General features: G+C 35.3%; 1 protein-coding gene across 5 annotated transcripts in view; it reads left to right on the top strand.

The window, feature by feature from the left end:
* GK (glycerol kinase) overlaps nt 1–26,014 on the top strand; it is a 69,630-nt gene extending 43,616 nt beyond the window's left edge. For 2 of the 5 annotated variants that reach the window (XM_031445602.2, XM_031445605.2), the window contains 10 exons: nt 723–765; nt 1,226–1,306; nt 13,256–13,334; nt 14,114–14,210; nt 14,869–14,953; nt 15,486–15,606; nt 15,717–15,860; nt 18,564–18,644; nt 21,389–21,475; nt 23,373–25,236. In XM_031445602.2, coding sequence (XP_031301462.1) covers nt 723–765; nt 1,226–1,306; nt 13,256–13,334; nt 14,114–14,210; nt 14,869–14,953; nt 15,486–15,606; nt 15,717–15,860; nt 18,564–18,644; nt 21,389–21,475; nt 23,373–23,383 — 829 coding nt within the window. In that variant the 3' untranslated portion in view covers nt 23,384–25,236. Of the gene's footprint in view, nt 1–722; nt 766–1,225; nt 1,307–13,255; nt 13,335–14,113; nt 14,211–14,868; nt 14,954–15,485; nt 15,607–15,716; nt 15,861–18,563; nt 18,645–21,388; nt 21,476–23,372; nt 25,237–25,256 lie in introns of those variants that run through there. The other 3 variants (XM_031445606.2, XM_031445607.2, XM_064483313.1) reach the window with 2 other exon arrangements.
* Nucleotides 26,015–26,753: the final 739 nt, after the last annotated feature.

Raw genomic sequence — 26,753 nt, 5'->3', positions numbered from 1 at the left:
GCCTGGCACAAGTCAAAACTACTCTCTTATGTCCAAGCACCAGATTTGCAGAGTCCAAAGTTGATGCTGATAAGGCTACCACAAAAATTCACTTCCCATGGCAGCTGCGTTACATGCTGGCTGGGACTCTCCCACCACTGTTAGAATGCCCCATCCTGCACAGAGAATGGGAAGGCTAGGCTGGAAATAGCCTTCCCCTCTGTGCCTCTCTTGTGCCCAAAGTCCAGCTCCACTTTCCTGCACCCTGGACCTAACGGCCTCTGTGTGCCAGAAGATGGTGGCATTTCTTGCCTTATGACTGTACTAACGATGGAGCAAGGCTGGCCGGCCCCGTTGCCAAATGGCTCTTAAGTCATGATGCTTCACTCCACGTGGATTAGTAGTAACGTAACTGTGCCTGCATTTAGGATTTGTTGTAACTAGTGGTATTTTACAAACATAGCCCTGGGCTATGACCAAGCACCACATACTATATGTGCATTTTTCTATTAGGATCACACTAGGTACATTTTCTTCTAGACTGTTCTTTGAACATTATTCCAAAAGAGTATGTGATGTTTGTTAGCTTTGGGACGTTTTCTAAAACTTTAATATAATTACTTTTATTATACTAAGTTAAATGTCAGTTGAAATTTGTATTCATACTATTTACTTTTTGTAAGTAATTTGTATTATTTACTTTTAATAAAATTGTCCTACTATTCACTCTCCCCCAACTATAGGTATGGAACAGGCTGTTTCTTACTATGTAATACAGGCCGTAAGGTTGGTTTTTTCAAATTAAGAGATTGATGAAAGTCTTCTTTAACTTCATAAAAGTAATGCTTGAACATAATTTGCTATTTTGAGTCAACAAGCTTTTATTTAATTTTTAACAGTTTAATTTAGAACTCAATAAAAATGATGAAAACCACTAAATTTGAATGGTTCTCTGAATTTTATACATATGTTTTTAATTGTGTTGATGGGATATCTGCACTAGGATCTTGTCAGATTCTTAATGCAAATCAAATTTGGAACAAGGGATAAACTTTTTGTACTATTTAAATGTGTTGTTCTTAATACTGGTAATTTTGACAGTTAAGATTTATTTTCTAATTTGTTATATTTATTGAATTATGTTTTTGCTTTAAAAATATTATTGAATTATGTTTTTGCTTTAAAAATATTCTTATGCTCTCGTTTTGTTTTCCTGACTGCTGAATCCTTTTTCTCTTTCCTACAGTGTGTATTTTCTGAACATGGCCTTCTAACCACAGTTGCTTACAAACTTGGCAGAGACAAACCAGTATATTATGCATTAGAAGTAAGTACTTTTCATTCATTATAGATAATATGACAAACATTCAAAGCTAATGAAAGTCACAGTGCTCTCTTTAAGAATGAGAAGCAACTCCTCATCTGTTAAAAAATTCTATCATGAGATTGCAGCAATTCAGTCACATCTTCAGGCTTCACTTTTAATTCTAGTTCCCTTGCTATTTCCACCACATTGGCAGTTACTTCCTCCACTGAAGTCTTGAACCCTTCAAAGTCATCCATGAAGGTTGGAATCAACTTCTTCTAAACTCTTTATTAATGATATTTTGACCTCTTCCCATGAATCACAAATGTTCTTAATGACATCTAGAATGGTGAATCCTTTCCAGAAGGTTTTCAGTTGACTTTGCCCAGATTCATCAGAGGAATCACTATCTATGGCAGGTATAGCCTTACAAAATGTATTTCTTAAATAATAATACTTGAAAGTCAATATTACTCCTTGATCCATGGGCTGCATAATGTACGTTGCATTAGCAGCATGAAAACAACATGAATCTCATTGTATGTCTCCATCAGAGCTCTTGGGTGACCAGGTGCATTGTCAATGAGCAGTGATATTTTGAAAGGAATCTTTTTTTCTGAGCAGTAGGTCTCAATAGTGGACTTATATTCAGTAAACCATGCTGTAAACAGATGTGCTGTCCTCCAGGCTTTGTTGTTCCATTTCTAGAGCACTGGCAGAGTAGGTTTAGCATAAATCTTAAGGGCCCTAGGATTTTGCGAATGGTAAATAAACATTGGCTTCAACTTAGAGTCACCAGCTGCATTAACCTCTAACAAGGGAGTCAGCCTGTCCTTTGAAGCTCTGAAGCCAGGCATAGACTTCTCTCTAGCTATGGAAGTCCTACATGCCATCTTCTTCCAGTGGAAGGCTGTTTCGTCTACATTCAAAAATCTGCTGTGTGTAGCCACCTTCATTAATTAATTTAGCTAGATCTTCTAGGAAACTTGCTGCAGCTTCTACATCAGCATGTGCTGCTTCACCTTGTACTTTTTATGTTATGGAGAATGCTTCTTTCCTTAAACTTCATCAACCAACCTCTGCTAGCCCCAGACTTTTCTTCTGCAGCTTCCTCACCTCTCTCAGCCTTCACAGAATTGAAGGGAGTTAGGGCCTTGCTCTGGATTAGGCTCTGGCTTTAAGGAACTGTTGTGGCTGGTTTAAGCTTTTGTTCAGACCATTTAAACTTTTTGCATATCAGCAACAAGGCTGTTTCACTTTTTTAGCATTCACTGGAGTTCTACTGGAGTGTTCCCTGGAGTAGCACTTTTAATTTTTTTCAAGAACTTTTCCTTTGCATTCACAAGTTGGCTAACCATTTGGTACAAGAGACCTAACTTTCAGCCTCTCTCCACTTTAGACGTGCCTGCCTCACTAAGCTGAATTATTTCCAGCTTTTCATTTAAAATGAAAGACATGTGACTCTTGAACACTTAGAGGCCATTATAGGGTTATTAATTTCAGTATCATTTCAGTATTGTTTTGTCTCAGGGAGAAGGGAGACCCGAGGAGAGGAAGAGAAATGGGGAAAGTCTTGGTCAGTAGAGCAGTCAGAACACACGCATTTATAGATTAAGTTCACTGTTTTATATAGGCAGTTTGTGGCACCCCAAAACACCAAAAATCACTGATCACAGATCATCTTAACAAATATAATAATAATGGGGTGGGGAGGATATAGCTCAGTGGTAGTGCTTAGCATGGGCAAGGTCCTGGGTTCAATCCCCAGTACCTCCATTTTAAAAAGAGTTAATAATTAAACCTAATTACCTCCCCCCCCCCACAAAAAAATATAATAGTAATGAGAGTTTAAAATATTGCAAGAATGACCAAAATGTGGCACAGAAACACAAAATAAGCAAATGCTGTTAGAAAATGGCACCAATAGACTTGCTCAATGAAGGGTTGCCACAAAACCTTCAATTTGTAAAAAAAAAAAAAAAGTGAAAAGCAGTATCTGTGAAGTGCAATAAAATGAGGTATGCCCTTAGTGTGATTTGTGCCTCTGTGACCATAAACACTGTTTCTGCCACTCTAGCCTGAGAGTTCACTGATTAGATCTAATAACCCCATCATATCATTGGTTCCAGGAGCATGTATTAAAATATCTAGCTCTTTTCCAAATGAATCATCATCCCCTCCAATTTGTATTTGCACAGATGACCTTTTATTGATCCAAATTTAGGTCTTTGTTTCTTTCTGTTTAATTTCACGATAGTGATTTCAGCCTATTCTGACACTGTGAATTTTTTTCACTCTGTTATTCTTGCAGTGTTGTCTCATCTGGAGAGGTAACACCTCTATGCTTTATGATTTTGTTCCAATTCATGTAAATTTTTTTTAGTTTCATAGAATTTTAAAGTGGAGAGGGACAGTAGATTAGATAACAGGCTTTACAGCACCCCACTATCTCCTTGTTTTATACACGAAGGCAAGTGAAATTGAAGTCATTTGATCAAAGTGACTTTTGACAGCTAGTTAGTAGCCGATGCTGGATGCAAATTCGGGTTATTGGACATAAAAAGTCTAGATGCCTAGGCCACCCCGCTGTGCCATCTCCTTGCTTGTAAATCTGAATATTCTGGGTTCCAGTCTCCCAAGTCCAGTGTTCTTTTCACTGGATCTCACATAGGTTACACCCTTCTAACCTAGCAACTCAGCCACAACACACACACACAGTTCTATATTAACAATAGTAGATAGAATTTTTTTCTTTTCGATGTTTCTAATTTTTTTTCAGTTAACAAACATTTTTTAAATATTAAAAAAAAAAGATCGAAAAAAGTGCTGAGAGTAAAGCTGTATTGGTACAACATTTTCTCAGTAAGTTTATGCAAATTCCACTTGGTCACGCTTCTTCCCCCACCCCCTGCCCCCTTTTTTTGGTAAGTGCTTAAAAAGTGTATATTTAATACTCATTTTTTTGACAGATTGTTGTTAGGCTTGGCATTCTGAGATATTAAAATTTTACTTTCTACACTTTTTGAAAATGGAAACTATACCTGCCCATCTTAGTTTTTAGTCTTTCATTCTCCTTCTGCTGATTTGGAAGCAAAAAACAGTGCATTTTTAATTTTTGGTTTTTGTTTGGGATTTTTTGGTAGTGCCTTTAAATTTTTAAGATATTCTATAACGATATACTTTCCTAAGAGGGCTTATGGTTGTTTAGTATGTTTAACCACCCAACCATGATGAGGATCTCTGCTTTACCTCTACCCCCTCCACCAGCAATCATGTTACTGAATTTAATTTTTTTTATTTACACTTTTTGTAAAACACAATCATTAGTACTGTTTTCAGTCAATCATAAATCATATTTATGGCATATTTTATCCATTTCTGTGTCCAGTATCATTTCTTTGGTCCCATACCTTTTATGTCTTCATCCCCAGGTTTTTCTTGCTGAGGGATAGTGTTTTATAGTTGCCGGAGTCTGGCATAGTAAGCCTATTCTTTATAGGTTTGTCCTTATTTTGCCCTCTCTCTGGGGTGGATATAAAATCTCAGTTGTTTTTTCTACATCCCTCGTGGCCGTTTTTTGATACTAGTGAGACCTTTGTTGCTCTGTTCTAAATGTGGTTCCTTTGTAGATAATCAGGTTTATTGTATGGAAGTTTTTAACATTATCTCCTTATCTTTATCTTTGACTGTTCCATAGTTTTACTGTGATAGTCCCTGAGTTTGGATTTATTTTTACTTATTCTGTTAGGTCCTTGGATACAAGTCTGTCTTCAGTTCTGGAGAATTCTCAACAATTATCTCTTCAAATACTGCTTCTCTACCATTACCTCCATCCTCTCCTGGAATTGCTATTGTATGGGTATTGGAACCTTTCAACCCACCCTCCGTGTCTCTTAACTGCCCCTTTGTATTTTTTAATCTCTTTGTTTCTCTGTGCTGCATCCCTGGTGAGTTCTCAGTATCTACCTTACATTTTCAAATTCTCTCTTTAAAACGAAAACTTTTTAATTGTGAAATGGAAGGCATATAAAGAAGAATGCATAAAATATCAGTGTACAGCTTAATAAATTATTATAAAGGGAAGACCCATGTAACCTCACTCAGATCAGTTAACAGAACCTACCAGGAACCCCCCCTCCCCGTGTGCCCCTCCCAATCACAACCTCCTCCCTTTTGCCTAAGGTGATGGCTGTCCTGACCTTTATTATAATCCTGCTCTTACTTTCTGTATAGTTTTAACACTTTAATGTGCAATCCTAAACACCAGAGTTTAGCTTTGCATGTTTTTAATACTTTACATATTAAAAATACAAAAGAGAGAGACTAAGTAATACAGCATGCAATCTTTGATCTGGCCTTTTTCACTCAACATTATATTTGTGAGATTCATCCCTGTTGTTAGATATAGCTGTTGTTTCATTCTTTTTCATTACCATATGTTAATGCCACCAGCAGTGTATGGGAACACTTATTTACCTAACATGGCTGTCCATCCCTTTTGTTTTGTTTTGTTTTTGTTTTTGTTTTGGGGAGGGGGTGGGTAATTATGTTTATTTACTTACTTGTTTTAAGAGGAGGTACTGGAGATTGAACCCAGAACCTCACGCACACTAAGCATGAGCTCTGCCACTTGAGCTATACCCTCCTCCGTCTATTCTACAGTTTATCCCATCTATTACATTTTTAAATTTCACTCAGTAATTTCATTTCTAGGATTTGCAATTCATTATTTTTCATATCTACCTGATTTTGTTTTATTCATCTTTTCTTTTGATTTGTAATTCGTGATTTTTTTCATGGAAATCATACCTTAATTTATCTCTTTGAATACTTTTAGCACATACATATTTTAAATACTTACTTTTCAGACTGGAATGAATTCTATTCCAGCTATTTTGTTGACTTACGTCATTTTTTCCCTTCCATACATTTTTATTCAAAATGGTGCTTGCAAGCTAGCACGATTGCAATAATATCTAATTTACCGAAAAGTATATATATGTATTTTTTAATTTTACCAATTTTTAATTGAAGTATAATTGACTTACAATATTATATTAATTTTAGATATGCAACATAGTGACTTAATATTTTTATACATTAGAAAATGATCACCACAGTAAGTCTAGTTAGTATCGTTCACTATACAAAATTATTACAAAATATTGACTATATTCCCAGTGCTGTACATTACAACCCTGTGACTTATTTTGTAACTGAAAGTTTGTACCTCTTAATCTCCCTCATCTATTTCACTCATTTCCCTACCCCTTTCCCTTCTGGCAACCACCAATTTGTTTTCCTTTTCTGAGTCTATTTCCTTTTTTATTGTATTTGTTCATTTGTTTTATTTCTTTAGATTCCACATATAAGTGAAATCATACTGTGTTTTCTTTATCTGTCTTACTTATTTCATTTAGCATAACACCCTCTAGGTCCATCCATGTATTCGCAAATAGCAAGATGTCATTCTAATGGCTGTGTAATATTCCATTTTATATATTTTGAAATTATCCATTTTATCCATTCATCTGTCATTGGGTACTTAGGTTACTTTCATATCTTGGCTATTATAAACAGTGGTGCAATGAACATAAGAGTACATGTATCTTTTTGAATTAGTGTTTTTGTTTTCTTTGAAAAAATACCCATAAGTAGACTTGCTAGATTGTATGGTAGGTAGATTTATTTTTCATTTTTCTAGGAACCTCCATTTTCCATAGTGGCTGCACAAATTTATGCTCCTGCCAACAGCATACACAAGTTCCCTTTTCTCCACATCCTTGCCAACACTTGTTATTTGTTGTATTTTTGATAATAGCCATTCTGACAAGTGTGAGGTGGTATCTCATTGTGGTTTTGATTTGCGTTTCCCTGATGATTAGTGATGCTGAACTTATTTTCATATGTCTCTTGGCCATGTCTATGTCTTTTTTGGAAAAATGTCTATTTAGGTCCTCTGCTCATTATTTTAATTGGGCTGTTTGTTTTGATGTTGAGTTATATGAGGTCTTTGTATATTTTGGATATTAACCCCTTATCAGATATATCATTTGCAAATATCTTCTCCTATTAAGTAGGCTGCCTTTTTTGTTGAGAATTTCCTTCACTGTGCAAACACTTTTTAGTTTATTTTTGCTTTTATTACTCTTGCCTGAGGGGGCAGATCTCCAAAATTGCTAAGACCCGGTATCAAAGAGCACACTGCCTATGTTTTCTTCTAGGAGTTTGATGATTTCAAGCCTTGCATTTAAGTCTTTAATCTATTTTGGAGTTTACTTTTCTATATGGTGTGAGAAAGTAGCCCAGTTTGATTCTTTTGCATGTACCTCTCCAATTTTTCCAACACCATGCCTGATGTCTTAATAATGAATTTCCTCGTACATTTTGAAATTTTCCCTTCCAGTGTCATCTTCCACTAAGCCATTAGCCTTAGTCAGCAGGTGGACAGTCGCTTGTTTCCCAGCACCCCTGCACGAGTGGGAGAGCAGCCCCTGGCCCTGGCTCCAAGCACCAATGCTATTCCTTGTCCTACACAAAACATTTTGGATCCCTTTTCCTCTGCAGGAGTCAGCTCGTAGCCACCACTCCTGCTCCCTGACACATACAGAAAAGTGAACCAGAACCCATCCTGCTTGTGGCCTCAAATCCTGCTCGGTCATGCATTTCTGTTTCTGTCCACATCGACACTATCCTCTGTTTGAGTTAGCCTGTGTTGTTTTGGTTTTCTCTTTTTACCTTTTGCCTGTTACCCTCTCTTAGGAACACAGATGATTTTTAAAATGCAGACTCACCACCTCTGCTGATACGATATTTACCTCTTTTTCATCACCAAGAAAATTCTTTTTTCCTCTCCCTTCCTCCAGCATGTGATTCATCTATACCTGACATTTAAACAACTCTAGGTCCCTGTTTTCATTATCAGTGAAAAGGAACTGGGACACATGATCCTTCCGTTGTTTTGAAACTTTAAACTCATATTAAACTGCTTAAATTTGTCCCACTCTTTCTAGTTGGAAAATGTTTCTTAGGAGTGGAAGATGCTGAAACAAAATAGTGGTTGAGTACTTCTGCCTTCGCTCTGATATCTGTGTACTATCTTCACCAAGCTGTGCTTCTCCGTTTCCTTGGTCATCTTCTTTTTCTAAATATTATTTCACAAAACAAAACTCTCTTGGGGGCCTTTAATATGATTATGAACTTGAGCTTACTCTGGATTTGAGAATTCCATGTTCTGTATTCTCTCACTAGGATGAAGTACCCTAAGCCAGGGTACTTGTCTGTCTTGTTCACCACTCCATCCCAGAGGCTGACATGCAGTAGACACTCAATAATGAATATTGTTTACATACCAAATACTATGTGATGCCATTTTTGTCTATTTAAATATGCACTTCAAAGAAGGTTCCTTGTATCTTTTTTTTAACCTATTTTTATTGAGTTATAGTCATTTTACAATGTTGTGTCAAATTCCAGTGTAGAGCACAATTTTTCAGTTATACATGAACATATATATATTCATTGTCACATGGTTCCTTGTATCTTTAAATGTTCTTTATTCCATCTCTTACTTGGTGTGATTTATGATTATAGTGTTAATATTTTCTTTTTTGAGTTTTTCATTCCTTTTGAGGCAGATATTCCATTTGAGGTATAAGCCTGATGTATTAATTAATTGTTTTTGCATAACAATATTACCACAAATGTAAGCAGATTAAAACCACACCCATTTACTATCTCACTGTTTCCATGGATCAGGAGTCCAGACAAAGCTTAGCTGATTCCTGTCCTCATGGTCTCACAAGGCTGCAGTCTCCTCTGAGGCTCCATCTGCTTCTAGGCTCATTTAGATTATTGACCAAATTTAGTTCCTTGTGGTTGTAGGACTGAGGGTTTCAGTTTCTTGCCACCAGTCAGCCAGAGGCTGCCCTCAGTTCCTAGAGGCCACCTGCAGTTCCTTCCCATGTGATGACTGCTAACATGGCCCTTTGGTTCTTTAAAGCCAGCAAGGGAGGGAGAGAGTCCAGGAAACAGGTGCAATAATCTTATGCAATGTAATCATATATACATCATCACATACATCTTGTCCTTTGACATGACCTACTGGTTAGAAGCAAGTCAGAGATCTCATGTCGCTCATGGAGAAGGGATCTCGGAAGAGGATGCACAGCAGGAGGCAAGGATCATGGAGGCCACCTTAATTAAGGATCTGTCTGCCGCAGTATATATATTTATGGACTTTTGTAATGTACTTTCTTGGAAAGTATACTTTCTGAGCAATAAGTGCTTTTAATTTTAATTCCCTAACTTGTTACTGAAGTATTAATGATACAGATTACATTTCAAAAATGCTTCCCCAGTTCAGCACTATGCTCCTGTTCTCGTTCTATGCAATTAAAAATGCTAGAGTTAGATTTTGCATTTGTAATCTTATACAAATTAAGTACAGTATAAATTATATATGTAGTGATACTGCTGTAACATACACAAAACTATGTTTACTGTGCCTAATGTTTGATTTTAAGCAGTTGAAGGATAACATTAATTTTATGTAATTTTTCTCGACAATTACTGATTTTAACCATAACAGCCTTGTAAGATATGATTCCCCTGCATCCTGAAATATCTGCTTTATACAGATACTGTGCATGGTAGTGGCATTCATGTCAAGGAGCTTTTTGGGAAAAGTATGTTTGCCAGCTATGACATCGCATCCGATCTACTTGATTATTTTTTAATCTAATCTTTGCATAGCCTGTTTCTTAGCCTTTCACTCTCCAGGCTATCTGTCCAAGTTTTGAATAATTTATTTCTCTTGTCCTGTTATCACTGAACTTACTTCTTTTTACCCTCTCATTTCTATTATGTCTTTGTTAGAGAACAACTATGAAGCTTCTGTGTAACTTTCCCAGAAGATCGTGACTTTGAATAAGGGTTGATTCATATTTGTAGATGATGAGCTAAAGTACTGAATCTTTCTTTTTAGGATATAATTGACAGCAGCTTATTTGATAGCAAGTAGACAGTCATCTTCTATCTATCATTTTAGGTTTCCATTCCTGTACTCTTTTTCCTGCCCATCTTCAAAGCATTGTATCATCTTCCACTTTATGTCCTGCCTCTGGATTCAGAAGACTACATCTTTTGTGAATTTGGAGGTTTCTCTTATTTTTATTAATTTTTTAAAGGCTATACCAAGTATTATATCCTGATGCCAAAATTATATACTTCTTTCAGATGAGTGTTTTTAATTACCCTTAATTTTTTAATGTTGAATCTATTCATTCAACAACAAAACACTCCTGTATACTCCTGATGGCCAAACTTAAATATAAGTTTCTTCTGGAACCTTGACAGTGGCTTTGTGTTTTTTCCCCTTTTGTTTTAATCTAAATAATGCCTTTTGGTTCTCAGCCAGTTACTTTTAATGAAAACCCTGATTTTCCTTTTTCTGAAATCAAATTGCTTCCGCTCAAAAAAAAGTTTAAGCATGTAACATCCTGGCCTTTTCAGTGGAAATGACGTACACCAGCATTTTGTTCCCCTAAATATAAAGTTTTTCTAGCTGATAGCCACAGGACCTCTCTACTGGACTTCTAGCTCAGTGGCTTTTTTTTCCAATGGCTTTTTAAAATTCACAATTTACTCACCTAAAACTATTGAACATATACACATTCCTGGTTAGATGCCGTGTAGGACCAGTGTCTTTTTGAGAGTATAAGAATAAAGGATATCTGTTTTTCCAGTTATATCTAGAACTGTGTTATCCAAAATAATATGGTAGCCACTAGCCAAATGTGACTGTTGAGCACTTGAAATATGGCTAGGCTGGATTGAGATGTGCTGTAAGTGTAAAATATATACCCAATTTCAAAGACCTAGTAGAATATATGTATATATACACATATACTCTCTATTATTATATATATAATCTTCATTTTTATATTGATCACATTGCAGTCATAATATTTTCAATATATTGGGTTAAGCAAAATATATTACAATTAATCTAACCTTTTTTAATATGGTAACTAGAAAATTTAAATTACATATGTGGCTCACATATTTCTGTTAAACACCACTGGGTCTAGAATATCTTACATATTTAGCAATCTTTGGCAACTACTGTCTCTGAATTTTTTGCTTCCAAATAATGTTTAAGAGTTGAATTGTTATCTCCGTAGGCAAAAAGTTTACTTAGTTCTCCCTCATGATCCCATTATGTACGTAAATATTTAATATATCAAAGTTAGGAAGTGTATTAAGAACTTCCTTTTTGGGAGGAAGCATTGGGTTGGAATTCCTTGTCAGGAATTTGCTGAATTATCTTTGTCCCATTTTTAAAGCCTGGTTATATTCACACAGCAATGTCAAATCTGTTCCTCAAATAACTTTTTATAGCTGAAAAGCCACTGTATAAAAAGAACAACTGTATTGTTCTGCCAGCTTTGCAGTAGCATATATTGACTTATTTTCAGAGCAGCTGTGAATGGTAGACAGTATCAACATACTCAGCATCTAGTTTGTTTACGTCATGAAAACTGACAGCAGGAAGTAGCACCCATTTGTAATTCAATGAATGGAATTGGGGACAGAGAGGCAGGCAACATATAAGAAGCATTCTGCTTCCTACACTTAATACCACCTGAGGTTTGGGTTTGGGGTGACTTTGTGGAAGTAATTTACATTAATAATCTCTATGAAAGAAACATCAGAACCAAAAACCTTTTTTTGGAATTCCTAATAGTTTGTGCTGATACTCTTTGCCCTCAAGATCTTTTTATAAACAGCTTTATTAAGATGTAATTCTCATGTCACGTGATTGATTTGCCCATTTAAAGTGTATAATTCAATGTTTTTTTTTTTAGTATATTCACAGAGTTGTACAGCTATCACCACAATCTAACTTTACAACATTCTTATCACCCCAAAGAATAATCCCATCATCCCACCCCTAGGCAACCACTGATCTACTCTTTGTCTGTATGGATTTGCTTATTCTGGACATTTGGTATAAATGGAGTCATACAATCTATAGTCTTTTGTGACTGGCTTCTTTCACTTAGTATAATGTTTTCAAAGTTCATCTGTGTTGCAACAAAATTTCATTCCTTTTCATGGCCAAGTAATTTTCCATTGTGTGGCTATACTACATTTTTTTAATCATACATCAGTCAATGGAATTGGCTGATACTTTTTTTTAACGTTTAAAGAATTGATGATGCTGATATTTACATTCAATAAGAACCTCCCAGATACTCATATTGAGCCTCATGGTAGTTTGTTTAGGTAAGTTTTGTTACAGTCACTACTGTGATATAGGTGAATAAATGGAGGCTCAGAAAGCCTAACCAATTTGCCTAAGGTCACATAGCAATTAGAAACTAGAACTCAGACTCAAGTCTGGTTCATCTGACTCCAAATTGTATGTTTTATTCCGTATTACTGTAGCCATACAACCCCTCCCCCACATCCCATGGTGATCTTGTTGTTAAGAATAATTACTTTGTAGTTAGCTTTTCTGCTAAGATTTTGTTGCTGTTGCTTGATTTCATATACTGTTGGATATGGGAAATGGGCTTGAAAAAAACTTAATGTGACTTCTCCCAATAACTTTGTGGATAAGACGGGAATGTATTCTGGGTAATAATATACCTCAGTAGTTTATTAACAGATAGAACAATTGTTCAAGAGGCAAACTGCTGAACACCAACAGGGACAGGTCCAAGGGTATGTTATGCTTGAGGGCTCGCTTCTCTGTCTCATGACAAGTTTCTATAATGACCTAGATAAAACTATTTGTTAGGAGGCCTAATTTATGATATTTGTAGAAGTCCCCAAGTTGAAGGGTTTTTTTTGACAAATTTTAAAATTTTATCCATCTGGTAGTGTCATACACAGAGAATATGATCAATAAAAACTTTCTATAGTGATAACATATATTCTCTCTCGGATTCCTTTTTTCCGTAGGGTTCTGTAGCTATAGCTGGTGCTGTTATTCGCTGGCTAAGAGACAATCTTGGAATTATAAAGACCTCAGAGGAAATTGGTGAGTATGTTCTAACAAAGGGTTAGAATCTAAATAATGAAAAATTTTAACATTTTTACCTTTGTAATCTTTTAGTACTTGTGCTTTGCCCCATATGTGACATTAAACTACTTGGATCCCTATTATGAGTTTGAATTATACATGAAAGACTGTTTTGTGAGGATTTATAAAGCAACGGACTGACATAATTAGTGGTGGTTACTAATAAACTGGCTAGGTAAGGCATAAAAATTACCCAAGTATAAAACTGAACACAAAAGATTGCCAGACTCTGCAGTTAAATTTATCTGATGAGAAAATGTTTTAACTCTTAGAGTGAGCATTAAAACTCCAGTATGTATAATTTAAGCATTAATATGGCTATTTTCAGTCAATGGATAATTATTTTGAACTCCCCTTCCCGCTCATTCATCTACGTCTTTAATTTTGCCTGAAGGTGAGACAATCAGAAACACATTTCTGATTAGGGACACACTGGAGGCTACTTTATCTACTAATCAGCAACCTTCAAAATAGTGGAGAGGAGCTAAAATACCTTAACAAAACTAATCCAGTTTGTTATTTCTGGGACTGGGGTACATTTTTACTGGAGGATATTCAATGTGGGAAATTTGGTTCTGTTGCCCCTCGCATCCTGTCATAATTAGGAACATTTTGCTTTACTAATGAATAGAAAACCCAAAGCTCTGTCCTCATTTTTTAAACACGTGTGTTTATTGACTGAAGTAAGTAGATATTGGAGTGATTCTTGGGTTTTTTTGTTTGTTTGTTTTTGTTAGAAAAACTTGCTAAAGAAGTAGGTACTTCTTATGGCTGCTATTTCGTCCCAGCGTTTTCAGGCCTATATGCACCTTATTGGGAGCCCAGTGCCAGAGGGTAAGAATTGAAAGTAAGGTATGCTTTTGTTGGTCTTGATTTATTTACAGCATTGGCTAATAACTTACTGGGTAACAGTTTCCTATCTATTTTCAAATGATTTTTTTTAATGGAGGTCCTGGGGATCGAACCCAGGACCTCATGCATGCTAAGCATGCGCTCTACCACTTGAGCTATACCCTCCCCCCTCAAATGATTTTTAAGTGTTGAAGATATCTTTTCTACTTGGAGAGTGTAATTTCAGAGCCTTTACACTCCAAGAAGTTATAAATCATCTGACAACAAGCCCCCACCATATCCACATTCATGTTAGTGTTAATATCTTTTACCTTCAAGATACCAGCAAGTTATATATCAAGAGGACATAGTGTAGATGAATACTGATGAATACTATAAAAATACCAATATAAAATAAAATATTACTATACATATCATCTATGCAGCTGGATCATGAACTTTTTCATATGTGGATGCAGGATTGTAGACTATAAGGACTTTTCAATCTATTTAATGTTTATGTCCAGTTTTGGTTTATTTAATGTCCATTTTTTCCCCTGCACATTTCTTTCTACCAAAATCAACCTTTCCATATTCAGGACATCTTCAATTGACTTGTTTATTCCACTCTGATCTTAAGAATCTTTGTGTGTATTTTTAGGATTATCTGTGGGCTCACTCAGTTCACCAATAAATGCCATATTGCTTTTGCTGCGTTAGAAGCTGTTTGTTTCCAGACCCGAGAGGTAATAAATATGGGCCTTTTTCTTGTACTTAATCCACTTTTATTGCTCTTAAACAAATTGTATATTAAAGCCAGAAATTTATTTAAAGCACAATAAATGTAATAATTAATCAAAATTAAGCCTGTCTAAACATTAATCTAATAAATGTAAGTTTTTGTTCTTTTTCCAGCTGTTATTACCTTCTGAGTTCCTGTTAGCTGCCAAGTACCAAGCATTTTACATTTAGGGGTATGCTGAATGGTAGATTAACCAAAGGGAATAATAGCACAAACAAAGGCATCATGGCAGAAAATCAGGGTGCAAAATAGAGTTGTTTGGCTTGGCTGGATGTAGGGCTGAGTGGAGAGGTGTGGTGAGAGAAAACGTTGGTTGTAACCAGATCAAGGAGGACTTGGAAGATCAGCATAAGAAATCCAAATTTTTATTCTGTAGGCTTTGGGGTGCTCTTGAGCATTTTTGAAAGAAGATTGCTGTTTTCAGAGATGTTACTATGAAGTACTTTAATTCTGTTCATTGCATTGGTTAATTTCAGATTTTGGACGCCATGAACCGCGACTGTGGAATTCCACTCAGCCATTTGCAGGTAGACGGAGGAATGACGAACAACAAAATTCTTATGCAGCTCCAAGCAGACATTCTATATATCCCAGTAGGTCAGTAAGCCTTCATGCCTTTAAATTCCAAGAGTAATGTTTCCTTCTGAAGAATTGTTTTTTTAGGCATATGTGAGTTCAGAGATACTGATGTAGCTCTCTCCCTTCAGTGAAACCCTCAATGCCAGAAACAACTGCCCTGGGAGCTGCCATGGCAGCAGGGGCTGCAGAAGGAGTTGGTGTTTGGAGTCTTGAACCTGAGGATTTGTCAGCTGTCACGATGGAGCGGTTTGAACCTCAGATCAACGCTGAGGGTACATTTTAAGAATGAAACACTTAGGAGGGAAGGAGGATGAGGAAGGGAGGGTGACAGTGAGGGAATGGAGGAGGATGGGGAGGTAGTGGTGGAGGATGGCAGAATAAAGGAAGAGGAAGGAGAAAGATAAAAATGAGATGTTTAAAGAATGGTACACGGTGAAAAGTGAGTTTGCCTTTCTGTTTATCCATAAATTAAGAAACTAAATAAAATAGCAAATGCTGCTGTTTGAGATTTGGCTACTAAACTTACTGAGCTACACTGAATGAGTGTGAATGAGAGAAGTAGTTCCTTATTTTAAGAAAAAACTTCTAAAATCACTTTTTTCTTTTTTTAACATTTACTTCTACTGTTTACAGGCCTTTCATGTAGGAGGGCAACACTGCCTCACTATCAGTTCTAGTTTGTTAGCATAGGCTTTTGTTTTTCTTTTTTTTTTCCTAGTAAGAGATTTATTTAGAGAGATATACACTGCGGAGGGTAGTTAACTAAAGAAGTAAAGGGAGATACACACTTCGTAGGTAGAATGCAGACCTCACAGAAGGAGAGAGAGCGAGAAAGAGGATGGATTCCCAGGAATTGGGCCACCACCCTCTCTCTTGACCTTCCATGGTTAGCTTCAGAACTGTCATGGCACTTGTGGGTGTGCCATTCACCAGGCTAGTACATTGCAATATGTATAATAAAGATCCAGGTCCACTGGAGGTGGAATCTCCTGCCATTTGGGGCCTCCAGGTCTATTGGGAGTTGATAGTGTAGCCCTTTTTGAAAATGAGAAGGGAGATGTATTGGCCACCAACCCCTCATGTCTACACTGGATCATATTTGGTGCCAGTGGCCAGTTTTAGCATATGATCAGCTGGGCTAAGAGACATTCTGATAACTTTTAAGCACAGCAGGGCTAGCCCAACAAATGCAGCAGCAATTTAAATAAATGAGCATTAAATATCTGGTTCACTGTCCTAACAAACTAAGTTAAGCCGCAAGCTCCTACTGCTACCTTTATTGAAATATTGTGGTGCGTCTCTGAAATTGAATTCTATGTGAGTACAAAAGTAAGGTTTTATGTATTGAACTTGGTTTTTAAACTTTTTAAAAACCTATGTATAAAATAGTGTCAAAGTGGATTTTGAGCTATTGGCAAATAAGCTTTCAAATGCATTTTTGTTTAATTTTCTGGAGCACTATGCCAGTGCTTCTGAATTTTATTCATTCTTTTCTAAATACAAGAAAATGAATTATAATATCAGTAATTTTATAGTCAGTGTACCATGTACCTTGATGTAGAAATATATTTCAAAATCTGATATTCTATCTGTAATTCATTCTTAAATTTGCCATATTGGATAACATGAAGTTCAAAAAAATCAAGTTTTGATTTTTCTGAAATAAAAAAATATGAAAATTCTGAAGAAAACCAACTCCTTAACAAGCAAATAATATTCAGAGCAAGTATTTGGCCATCAGATACTAGTCGACTCTTCTTTTAAATTAAAAAAAATTTTTTTTTATTTTTGAGGAGGAGAGGTAATTAGGTTTATTTAATGGAGGTACTGGGGATTGAACCCAGTACCTCGTGCATGCTAAGCATGTGCCCTCCCACTGAGCTATACCCTTCCCCCAATCCCACTGTTAAAGCAGGGAATTTTTGTGCAGAGTTAAGGACTACTGTTGTGTAAGGAGAGCTATCTTTGCCATTTTTTAAGGCCTATCTCAGAATTGATCATTTACATCTGTTGTCCTTCCTTTCAGGAGCCCTTCGCGCTCCCCACAACACACACACACACGCGCATGGGCGATTGGGCACCCTGATGTAGATAGTTCATTCTTCCAGTGCATGTTTGTTTAGAGCCAAGTAAAGGCCAGAAACTGTCCGGACTTGGGGATGTAGAGATGAATGAACTGAAGTCCTTGCTCCTTGGGAGACTCATGTATATTGAGACAGGTAGACACAACCAAGAAAATTCCCCGTGGTAGCTGCTATCCTGAGGTCTGTGTCAGGTGCTTTGGGAAGATGGAGGAGGGGCCAGAAGTGTAGGGCACGGGAAAGCTTCCTGCTGCAACTGATATCTAATGGGTGTTGCAGGCTTCGGGTGCTGTGGAAGGCCGGGAGGCCTGAGAGAAGGGCAGCTTCATGCATGTTTCCTCCCTGTCATTAGGAGGAGTACAGTGTGCATGGACACACCAGGGCCCATTCTTGTTTAGTCCTCTTGTTGTGGATTTCCACCTTTAAAGACATCCCATCTGACAGGAATGCAATTTGAATCATGTTAAAAATCAATATTTGTTCAATCCTGTGGCTGGACCCACAATAATTCTCCTTCTAGTCTTTCTACATTATAGTATACGTCTCGCCATATCTAAGCTCCTCCACCTCCAAAAAAAGACAACAGATCCAGTAGGATTCCCCTTTCTACTTCATGACCACTTGCTTGTGGCCTGGTCTTGGCAGGCAGCCTGTCTCACAATCTCCCTTCACTCTGCTGACTGTGCTGAACTTGCCTCCAACTTCCAAGCAAGCGTCTCTCCCACTCACTGGCACTCACTAGCGAATGAACTCTCCCAAATCTGAGTCCTGATAAAGCTCAATGTCAGCTTAATACGTATAACTATTTGTCAAGGATGCTGAGTGAACATTAAGTGTGGTACATCTCACTAAAGTACCTTTCTTGTGTGTGTTTTTTTAACCTCCTCTTTCTAGAAAGTGAAATTCGTTATTCTACGTGGAAGAAAGCTGTGATGAAGTCAATGGGTTGGGTTACAACTCAGTCTTCGGAAAGTGGTAAAAATGTTTTTATTATTATTTCCACTTTGTCTTAGTATGTTAAATAGCTTATTTAAGTATCTGACCATTTATACTAGCAAGGCTGCTTTGAAGACAAGCATTATCATAGGCTCATAGTTTCTAACATTTTGAAAACACTTTGAAAACATTTTGAAAAGTTCTAAACATAAAATATAAATTATCACGTTGATATATATACTTTATTCTGTATCCTGCTCCATCTTTCCTTATTAGTTTACTCCTACTACTTCAATTGATAACATAGTTTTCTGAAAGTAAACTTATTTTTAGTTTCTTCTTAATGGAAAAAAAAATCAACTACACTTTTTTTCCCCCTCTTCGTGTCTTTCTTTGCCTTTTTGGGGGGCTGTCTTCATGACTTCAACTAACTGAAAGCTGTATTCATGTCAGATCCTATTTCACTGTTGCCTAGTTTGATTTCTGACTTCTTAATGAGTGTATTTTATGAGAATTCATTGGAATCAGAGGAAGAAAAGTACCAAATGTAGTAAATTAGAAATGTCATAATTAGGAAATGCCCTTGGCAGAAAGTAGAGGGCTATTTTTCATTTGCTTAGGTGGGAAGGTATTTGGCTTAAGTAAAACCATTTAGTTGTAAACAGCCCTGAGCAGTCTTTAATATGCCTTTGATATTTAAACGGCTTAAACATGCCTTTAGTTTGATGTAATATTTTAATTCTTTACTAAATGTAAGATTTGGAACATAATGAGTGGGACAATGGCCAATATGTTAAAGCATATACTTTAATGGAGAAGAGCTTATAAATGAAAAATAACCTGCCTTCCCACCCCTAAGTGAGTATAGAACCGCTTTTAGTTTATCTGGCTTCTAGGAGAAGCTTCTGGGATCATCTATTACCGCAGATCACTGTGATCTGTATTTTCAGTCTCAGATGTTCCTACTTGCTTAATATCCATTTTCTTTAAATGTTTTGTTCTGAGACTCACTTTTCTAAGAGGGTGGCAAAGCCTTTCTTGCTAAGACTGTGCAATTTTGAGACCCTTTATAATCTAACTTCTCAGTTGTAGGTATTTTTGTAGCACAGTGCTTGTTGCTATGCAAGATATAACAAACATGCACTCTGATTTATTTTGTGATTGCCCTTAATTAATGGCTAATGAAAATTTGAGTTATGTGATTCTTTGGCTAGTTGGATCTTTTTAAATGGTGCAATTCTCCCTGAGTCGTTGTCCCCCTCCCACCCCCGCCCCAACCCTCAGTGCCACACACACTTCTCCTTACTAACAATTGAGGATATAATTTTAATTGCAAAATTCCCACAAAACCAATTGATCCTTTTCTCTTTGCCTACCTTACTGTCAGTGAATTTTAAGAGAAGAAGTTGTTAGAAGAAAATTACATGATTTCTTTTGGTTTCTGCTATCAGCATTGATGATAAAATTATTTGATTTTTTTTTGAGAGCTTTAGATTTTTCAGACTTTGTTTTTGTTTCAATTAGACAACAATGGATTTAAACCAAAATTTGGAAAAAAAAAAGCTTTGAGTAAATTTATGAAAAGCACTCTAGTGTATATTTTGAGTCTCTAAACTGTACACAGAATAATAATATTCAATTAGTGAAATGCTAATTGTATTCCTTAAGCAATATAAGCTATATGATATAACTGTATGCTGTATCAACAAACTATATGATGATAGCAATAGAGACAGAATCCTATTCTAATCATCTTGAATGGATATTCAAATTGCTACAGCACTCCTTAAAGTGCTTTAATTTATAGGATGAATATAATGCTGGCTTAATTTCCAAAGCACTTTGCCAATTTTGAAGCAGTCATATTTATTTTCTTATTTGTAACTGTATTTGAATGTATTGTAAAGAATTTTTAAAATATGTTCAATGTGTTTAAAATATAGTAGAGGTGATTGGGGGGTTGATATTTTTTGGAGAGAGCTAATCATAAATGATGGCTTCTTGGCTTTATATGAAACCCAACAAAACATTTTTTCAGAGTATTTAATATTCTAGAGAAATAATTTTAAATTTAAGAAAAGTGTGTGTGTGTGTATATATATATAATATATAAATAAATATATAAATACATATATAAATATATAAATACATATATAAAATACATATGTACAAAGGAAGGGATTCCAAGAGAATTTAAGTTAGAAAATAATGAAACAGCCGTGTTCTCAGGCAATATCTTAAGATGTAGACTAATACAATTAGTTTTTAAATTATAGTAATACTAATATTCAAGTGTATTTCCTTATACACCAAGTTCATTTTAAAAAGAAAATAAAACTAATAGGGTTTGAAATTAATTTTCAGTAGACTAATATAACTCTTCTCTGATAGCCAAAGGATCTCTAATTTGCATTTGAATTTGGAGGAATTGGATTGCTCATGTAATATCTTTTGGGGAAGAATCAAGAAAGCTAAAATCAACAGCCTCCCAAAAAGTTCTCCATCAGCTTTCTTTGGCTTTGCCAGTGGAAGGCTTATGTTGGTCTATATGCATTATGTTCTTGACTACTTGTGGCATGCTATCTGTATTGTTTGTTAATTGTCATAAGCCTTCAATATTGATTGTTTTTGATTTGAAGTAATAACTCTTTGCTAGCTTTTATGAATATACTATTTTTATAACTTTGTTTTGCTATCATGTGATTCTTAACACAAATATTGTAATTATGTGTCTCTCTTTTGGTTTGCTTGACTGGAATTCCCTCCCACTTGGATGACCACAGGTGACCCTAGTATCTTCTGTAGTCTACCCTTGGGCTTTTTTATAGTGAGTAGCATGGTAATGTTAATCGGAGCAAGGTACCTCTCAGGTCAGTTCCTCTTTAAATCAGACAATTGTATTAGTTAGCATTAATGTATTTGTGTATAACTCAGCAGAAAGTTTTCAGTGTTTTTCCTTCTTCCTGTTCTTGGAACCTGGAAAATCCATTAAAGATCTAATTAGTTAGACCAGTTATTCTTTGGGGCAGTCACAATTAAGGACTGTGACTCTGCTTAATCTCTTTTATTTTTAGTAGATAATGATTTCTTTGAGGGACTGCATTCGGCTGTCAGCTGCAGCAGTCAGCAAAAGTGAAAGAATTTCTGTTAATGCTTAAATGAAAGGACTTTCAGAGTGAGAGGTGAAATTTAAAGTACAGTATTTGACGGGGGGACGGTATAGCTCAATGGTAGAGAGCGTGATTAGCATGCACGAGGTCCTGGGTTTAATCGCCAGTACCTCCATTAAAAATTTTTTTTTAAATATAGTATTTGAAATCAGTTAAATTGGCTTACAACTGTATATATGCTGTTTTTCATACTTTTGAAAATCTGCTAGAGAAATCTTAATATTTGAATTCGCCAGAGTATGTCAGCAGAGTTTCTGTAAAACTCTAAAACTGGGGAAAATTTAGTCACTTTTATCTTAGTTAAAAGAATATATTTTGTGAACTGAAGTTTTTTTTAATTATTGCTGAAATAAATTGGGATTGAAATTCAAAATTACTAGTTTTGAATATTGATTTCTGAATATTCTTATAAGAGTAAAATTGCTCAGTATGTTATAAAACATGTTACATAAACTGTAGTAATTTAAATACAATAATTATTTTTGAAAGATTATCTAATGATAGCTCAATTTTTCTTCAAATTAATAGCATAAATGGAAATCATGTATTTCATATGTTGCCAAGAAAGTGAAACATTTAAAAAATCTTCCTAATTAGGGAAAGAGTTAAATTATATCTTTTAATAAATTAGAAGATGACCTGGGTTTAAAATGTAAAATTTTTTATTGATGGGGGAACATCTCTTTATAGAAATCTGACAAGCATTAATCAACGCAGCACCATCACCAAAGTGCTATATATAAATATGGAATGAAAGTTATTTAACATCAACAGAAATGAAATGAAAATTATTTACATCAGCAGAACATTAAATTATCTTTTAATTAATGATACAATTTCGGTTACTTGCATGAGAATTTAAAACTAGATTACCTTTTCCTGTATTCTTCATATTCTTGATAAATTTGTTCACATCTTCTGCTTTCATAATAACCACACTTTATGTTGGTATTAGTGCTTTACACCTTACAAAGCTCTTCTGTATACATAAATATATACAGAATTAGCTAATGCCAATTTCCTTCTGCTTCTTGGGAATGTTTGGTGGAAGAGTCCAAATATTCCCTAGAAGAACTGTAATTTAAATTTTATTTTTTAAAACTTAAATGCTGTTTTCAGAAAAGTTCTGTTATTTTTTTTCTTTATCCTGAGTTTTTGGCTGCATACTGATGGTGTGGAAAAGGAAAGAAAAAAACATTGCAGCTGAATGTTTTCACTGATTTTTTTTTTCCTTCTGTTTCCCCTTTGATACCATTATAAAACAAAAAGTCCTGGTCTAAGCTAAAGGATACTTTAAGTGTCCAAAGTCCTAGGCCTCCAAAATGGTTATAGTTACCATCTTTAGGCTCTCTCTTGGTAACATATGCTGAGATTTGAGAAAAATGGGTATGGCTTGCCTTGGTAAACAGCAGTAGTGTTTATTTGCTAATTTTAGAATTGGCCCAGTTAATATTTGTTGCATTTTAACTGTGAAGCAATATTTAGGAACCATACGGAATCTCTAGCTCAGTAAATAACTGAATAGTCTTCATTGCTTTAATGCCTGAATTGCATGTATGTTGTTATTGACATATATGACTCTTGTCCTCTGTTTTAGGTATGCCATAAATAATACGAACTCATGGATCCCAAAGATGCGAGCTCTTTACCTAACGAGAATCCAGCGATTCTGTCTCTTAATGTGATGACACTATTCATAGACTCTGATTTTATTTATAAGCCACTTGCTGCATGACCCTCCAAGTACATCTGTGGCTTGAAATAAAGAAAATGCAGCAGAAAGAATGCTATAGAAACATTTGGTGTGTTTTTTAATATCAGTAAAGATTGGACTAGCCACCTTTGGGGCTGACCCCCTCCTTTGCCATCATTTCCTGCGTCATTCCCTCTAAAATCTAGGGACAATTAAGATCCTGTCCATTGGAATCTTTTTTCAAAGATATTCAAACTCTGATGGGCCAGGATTTGATACCTGCACTACACACACTTGATTAAGGGGTTATTACTAACCAGCTAAAAATGAGTGACTTTTTGTTTGTTTCTTTTTAACAACCCCCCCCCCCCACAAAGGCCTCTTTTCTATTTATGAGAGAGACCCCCACAACATCATTCAGTGAATATTTAAATGGATACCTCTACTAAATTCTTAAAGTGGAAATTTAATACTCTCACAGCTGAGGTATTTTTCTGAAAAGTATTTGCCAAAAACTGAAAATTCTTACATTTTACATGGTCTCACTGGTTACACTGAATTACAATCTGGATCTTATAGGGAAGGACACTTTTTTCCTTTTCTTTTTCCCATTTCTCCTTTTTATATTTTTTATTTTACATGTATAATGTATATGTCTATGTATTTTATATACTGCGGGTAGCCCATTTATAAATTAAGAGCACATTATATTCAGTAGGTTATAATGGAGCTGGTCTTAAGTGGACCACTATGTGTATAAATATTTCAGGGGAAACAGCTGTATACATTTTTGGGCAATGGTTATGCATATTATTTACCAAGAGAAACTTTTTCTTAAAGAGCCAACATTTAAAATTCAAGTATATGTTCTATGTCAATAAAAGAAAATGTACTTTATTGTGACTATAATTTCTTAGACTTTACTTTTATATACTATATTTTTAAAAAGACTGTGGATTAATACTACAGTGAATATTGTTTTCAAACACAAGCACTAGTCCATATAAAGTTATTTTCCTTTGCCATAGTTTTAGACATATATAGGGTTCTTTTGAGGGGATGTCAAATTAGGTTAAAAATGTCAGTAGAAAAAAAAAGCCAAGAATCTCTTTTTATCCAAGTATGCTATCAATTGCTGATAAGCAATCGTAATTTCTACTTGAGATGACAGAATTATCTCTGCTTGTTGTCATATTACAGCTGAAGAAGTGTTTTACTGTTAGAAATGGCTTCTCATGAAACCAAGAATTTCTAAAAAAATTTAATAGTATGTGTTAGAAAAACTTACCTGGTCTAGTTTCTTAATGTCAATTTTAAAAATATCTGAAAATTAATTTCTGTTTACTACAGATAAGAAAACACTGCCTCCTAATTCTTCAGTCAGTGCTGAAATGGGAAAATATTATATATTAATATAAAAGCTTTTGTTTTATTTGGAGTTTATGGTAGCTTACATTTGCAGTTCTGATTATGCTGTTTCTAAATTATTGAATCTGCTGGGTTTTATTGATACAGCTGCCATTCCAGTGACATAAGTAGTATAGAAAAGTACTGTGAAATTATTACTTCGTAGCAAGGATACTTCTAAACATAATTATGTTTCTACAAAGGTAGGTTGAGTTAATGTAAATAATTGTGAAAATCACTGTTCAAATAATTTTAAGATTATGTTAACTTTCTATAAGTTGCAATATTTATAAATGTTTGAAATTGTATGCATTGATACTGAATGATAAATTTACTTAAAATAAATTGGCCCTCATTCTTACTTGCATTTCTCATTTACAGACTAGAACTTAGATCAAAGTTAAATTGAGAAAGATGTTTCAGGAAGCATGAAACTCAGCTGTTAGCACTTGATCAGGCACACTCTGAAGAATTAACCAACACCGGAAGAAGTAGTTTCTGGAATGATGAGCACCTTACTCATTCAATTAGAAAAGACGACACTGTCCCATCTCAGCATCGAGAAAATACCCTGGCAAGGTCAGCAGCCATTTTCAATAGGGGCTTGCGGTCATAGCCAACCTTGACCTACTGGTTCTACTCTGCTTTCCTTCTACCTGGGATAGTCATTGGAGTCAAATATGCCATTGTTCTCAGAATTCAAAGCCCAACAGCTCAATCTTTTGTACTCCAAGTAATCAGTAACATAAGCAATGCATACTTGCTTCTGCAATGATATCTTAGAATTTTTTAGTGTGTTTCTTTTGAAATGCCTAAAGCTCAGTTCTTTGGCTTATGAGTGTTTTGTATCGTGTCAGAATGAAGAATGATGGCTATTTAGGAAGAACCACCAAACAAAAGATGTCATAGCATAGAAACTAACAGCATTGACAGTCGAGTAAGCAGTATTTACCTCATAATGTCTACCTGATAGTAAATAAGTGCAAAAATTACTATTTTTATAGCTTTAATGAAGTGTAATTGATGTACAGAAAACTGCACATATTTAATGTATATAATTTGATGAGTTGGAACATATGCATATACCCATTATCCTGTCACCACAATCAAGGTAATAAAAATATCCATCACCTCCAGAAGTCTTGTGTCTCGTTGCTTTTTGTGGGTGTATGTGTTAAGATTGCTTAATATGAGATATACTGTCTTAACAAAATTTGAAGTGCACAGTACCGTATTGTTAACTGTAGGCACTATGTTCTATAGCAGATCTCTAGAACTTATTTGTCTTGTTTAACTGTAATTTTATAGCCATTGAACAACTCTGCATTTCCCCTTCACCCCAGACCCTGCTAACCACCAATCTACTTTCTGTTGCTATGAATTTGACTTTTTAGATTCCACACGTAAGGTAAGTTCACGCCGTATTTGTCTTTTGGTAAGTTCATGCCGTATTTGTCTTTCTGTGTCTGGTTTATTTCACTTACCATAATGTCTGTCAGATCTATTGATGTCCCAAATAGTAGGGTTTCCTGGTTTTTTAAGGATGAATAAGATTCCATTGTATGTATGTACCACATTCTCTTTATCCATTCATCTGTCAATGGATATTTCAGTTCTTCCCACATCTTGGCTATTGTGAATAATGCTGCAAGGAAATGTAGATATCTCTTCAAGATCCTGATTTCAGTTCTTTTGGATGTATACCAAGAAGTGGGATTGCTGGATCATAGGGTAGTTCTATTTTTAATTTTTTAAGGAAACTCCATATTGTTTTCCATAATGGCTGCACCATTTTACATTCCCACCAACAGTGTACAAGGGTTCCAAAATTTATTTTTTAGCTAGAACTTTATAATAGCTTGTTTTAATTAATCATAT

This window comes from Camelus dromedarius, chromosome X (assembly GCF_036321535.1).
Source record: "Camelus dromedarius isolate mCamDro1 chromosome X, mCamDro1.pat, whole genome shotgun sequence".
Classification (NCBI taxonomy): Eukaryota; Metazoa; Chordata; class Mammalia; order Artiodactyla; family Camelidae; genus Camelus; species Camelus dromedarius.
Note: the sequence above shows the minus strand (reverse complement) of the source record. Positions and strands in the feature narration are given on the sequence as shown.